The sequence below is a fragment of the Brassica oleracea genome, chromosome C9, assembly GCF_000695525.1.
Source record: "Brassica oleracea var. oleracea cultivar TO1000 chromosome C9, BOL, whole genome shotgun sequence".
Taxonomy (NCBI): Eukaryota; Viridiplantae; Streptophyta; class Magnoliopsida; order Brassicales; family Brassicaceae; genus Brassica; species Brassica oleracea.
The window spans coordinates 29,908,733-29,911,432 of NC_027756.1; the positions used below are offsets into that span (position 1 = coordinate 29,908,733).

Below are 2,700 nucleotides of genomic sequence, written 5' to 3' on the forward strand. Positions count from 1 at the left end.
GCTTGGTTTAATGCGAATTAGATGGTACCTACCATTCTACATGACCATAGTACTGAGGAACCCAAGTCATAAGCTTGAAAAATATATGTATGGTGGATGGTTCATGGACTTCCACATATCAATTTAATGGTTCCGGCTGGGTATAGAATGATAGCCTAGGGAAAAAATCCAACTTATGGAGACGAAAAACTTAAGAAGGCGAGAGACTGCTTTACATTTGAAAGTGAAAGCACTGCGATGAGAAATGAAGAGTATGCTACAACATTAGTCATGTCAGAACTTCGGGGCAGATTGCAAGTATCTGATCGCGATGATAAAAGAGTCTCACGCTTGACCAAGTTTTGCAACTGAATTGGAAACGATAAAAAAATTTAAAATATGTTTTCTGGACTTCAAAATATGTCATATTTCATGGACACAAAATAAAATTTCGGACTCTTTAGCTAAGATTGCAATATTTTTTCATAGATCGCTTTGCTATATTGGTCGTTATTTTCCGGTCTCTGAGTAACATATTAGCCGTTTGTTTTCTAAAGAAAAGAACCGCTGACAACATTAAAAGAGTGAACTTCGAAAGAAAGAAAAACATAAAAGGCCCTAAATTTATATAAGGTTTTCGGTCGTTCTACCATAGGCCCATGGAGATTTTAGAACCTTAGGCCCACGAAGATAATCATTTGCCAGGCCGAAAAAGAAAGCGTTCAACGATAAAAAGGAATCTCACATCATTTTTCAGAAACATTGTCGTGATTTGGTTTTCTTTCTCCTAAAGAGTGTTTTTTTTCGACCAGAGTGGAGGAGAGATGCAATTGTTTGCGCTAAATCCAGCAGCCATGTCGGTGCCACAAACCCTAGGCCTTGAGCCTTCCTCTTCCTCGTCCTCTCGTCTTCTTTCTTCTGCTCAGGTAATTTTGATCTTTCGATTTGATCCTTGTTCTTCTTCTCTACGTATCTCTGATCCAAGTTTATGGCAGATTTTGAGCTCTCATCGCGCTTTTGGTCTCCTAGTAAGGCCTCGTTATGGATTTCGAGGTTTATCACGATCTCAAGGTCAGAATACTTGTCTCTCCATCTCCTCTTAGAAAGAGGGTTGTTTTCCTCATCGTGATTTAAAATGTCTTTGAATCTTGAACTTGTGATGAACTAGCGGAGAGCTTGACGTAGTTAGGTGGTTAGTACTCAGAAGATATAATTTCAACTATCTCTGTTTTGTTCCTCTCCGTTTATCTTGTCATGTGATTTTCTGAAACATTAACAGTTGTAAAGGCAGTGGCAACCCCAGACCCACTCTTGGAAGTACCCCTTACTGAGGAAAATGTAGAGAGCGTTCTGGACGAAATCAGACCATACCTCATGTCTGATGGTGGTAATGTGGCATTACATGAGATCGATGGAAATATTGTGCGAGTCAAATTGCAGGGAGCTTGCGGGTCATGCCCAAGTTCTGTTATGACTATGAAGATGGGTATTGAGCGTCGCCTTATGGAAAAGATACCTGAAATAGTGGCTGTTGAATCAGTTCCAGATGAAGAGACTGGCCTTGAACTCACTGAAGAAAACATTGAAAAGGTTAGTTTTTTTTGTTGCTGAACTTATTTTGTTCAAATACTGAACTAAATGATGAAGACATGGAAAATTTAGACTTTTGTACAAACTCTTGGTTGCATATTACTTTTTGCTCAAACCCATCTATTTTTCTTGTTTGGGCTTTGATCTGAATGCCCAAATATGTTAGTTTTGGTATAAGCTCTAGGTTGCTTAAGTTATCTACATACAGATGGTGCTTGTGTTATCACTTGCACAGTCTGTATGGGTGATATTTTGAAATGCTGAAGTTAAAATCGTTAACTGCTTGGGTGCTAAGTAGATATTTATGTCTTGATGTTTTTGAGTTGAGGTGCGATGTTAAAACATTTTATTTAGGTGCTGGAAGAAATCAGGCCTTACTTGATTGGAACAGCAGATGGGTCGCTTGAGCTGGTGGAGATCGAAGAGCCGATCGTGAAGATAAGAATCACAGGACCTGCTGCTGGAGTCATGACAGTACGAGTAGCAGTAACTCAGAAACTCAGAGAGAAAATTCCTGCAGTTGCAGCTGTTCAACTCATATAAACACGACCTCCTTTCTTGTACCTGTCTCTCTTTCTTTCCCTTGTATTACTAGCATCCTTGTATAACTAGCATCCTTGTATAGTGCATTGGTACTGTGTTAATGTTTAATATTTGTTTCCAAAATAAGCTTTAAACATTTCTGGTCAACTTCATTTCTAAGCTATCTTTATATTGTGCCTCATGAGTGTCAAAACTTCTTTGTTCCTCGCTTGTTCTTGTTTCATTTTAAGGTTAAGAATTCAATTTTCTGATATGGAAGTTTGAAATCTCGCTAACAGGGGATAAGCTGGGTTCCTCTTTGAAAACTCTTTCCGCATAGGCCACAAAACAGCTTGTTTAGAGAAAGACCGACTCTCCTACCGACATGGTGGCTTCGCGAGTCCATATAGGACTACTCTTGGCTAAAAAACTTTGCGCGGTGGTTTATTGATTGCTTTCTAACTGGAATGAGAATATTCTTATATGCCTATATTTCATCCATACTGTGAATAAACAATAAAGGGGTTTCTGAATAATACCTTTCTCTTACTGTTGGACTATGATTACAATCGACTCTGTCATGGAGGAATGAGATAGGTCTATTTCATG

At 38.8% G+C, this 2,700-nt stretch overlaps 1 protein-coding gene across 1 annotated transcript; it reads left to right on the forward strand.

Moving 5' to 3' along the window:
* Positions 1-715: 715 nt before the first annotated feature.
* LOC106313698 (nifU-like protein 2, chloroplastic) lies at positions 716-2,291 on the forward strand. Its single transcript, XM_013751592.1, has 4 exons — positions 716-905; positions 975-1,050; positions 1,259-1,569; positions 1,924-2,291. Exons 1-4 carry the CDS (start codon positions 804-806, stop codon positions 2,110-2,112), a joined length of 678 nt encoding a protein of 225 aa, XP_013607046.1. The 5' UTR covers positions 716-803; the 3' UTR covers positions 2,113-2,291.
* Positions 2,292-2,700: the final 409 nt, after the last annotated feature.

Coding starts and splice junctions, on each gene's coding strand:
- LOC106313698 (XM_013751592.1), top strand. CDS start 804: ATGCAATTGTTTGCGCTAAATCCAGCAGCCATGTCGGTGCCACAAACC. Junction 1,051..1,258: donor AGGTTTATCACGATCTCAAG/GTCAGAATACTT, acceptor AAACATTAACAG/TTGTAAAGGCAGTGGCAACC. Junction 1,570..1,923: donor CTGAAGAAAACATTGAAAAG/GTTAGTTTTTTT, acceptor CATTTTATTTAG/GTGCTGGAAGAAATCAGGCC.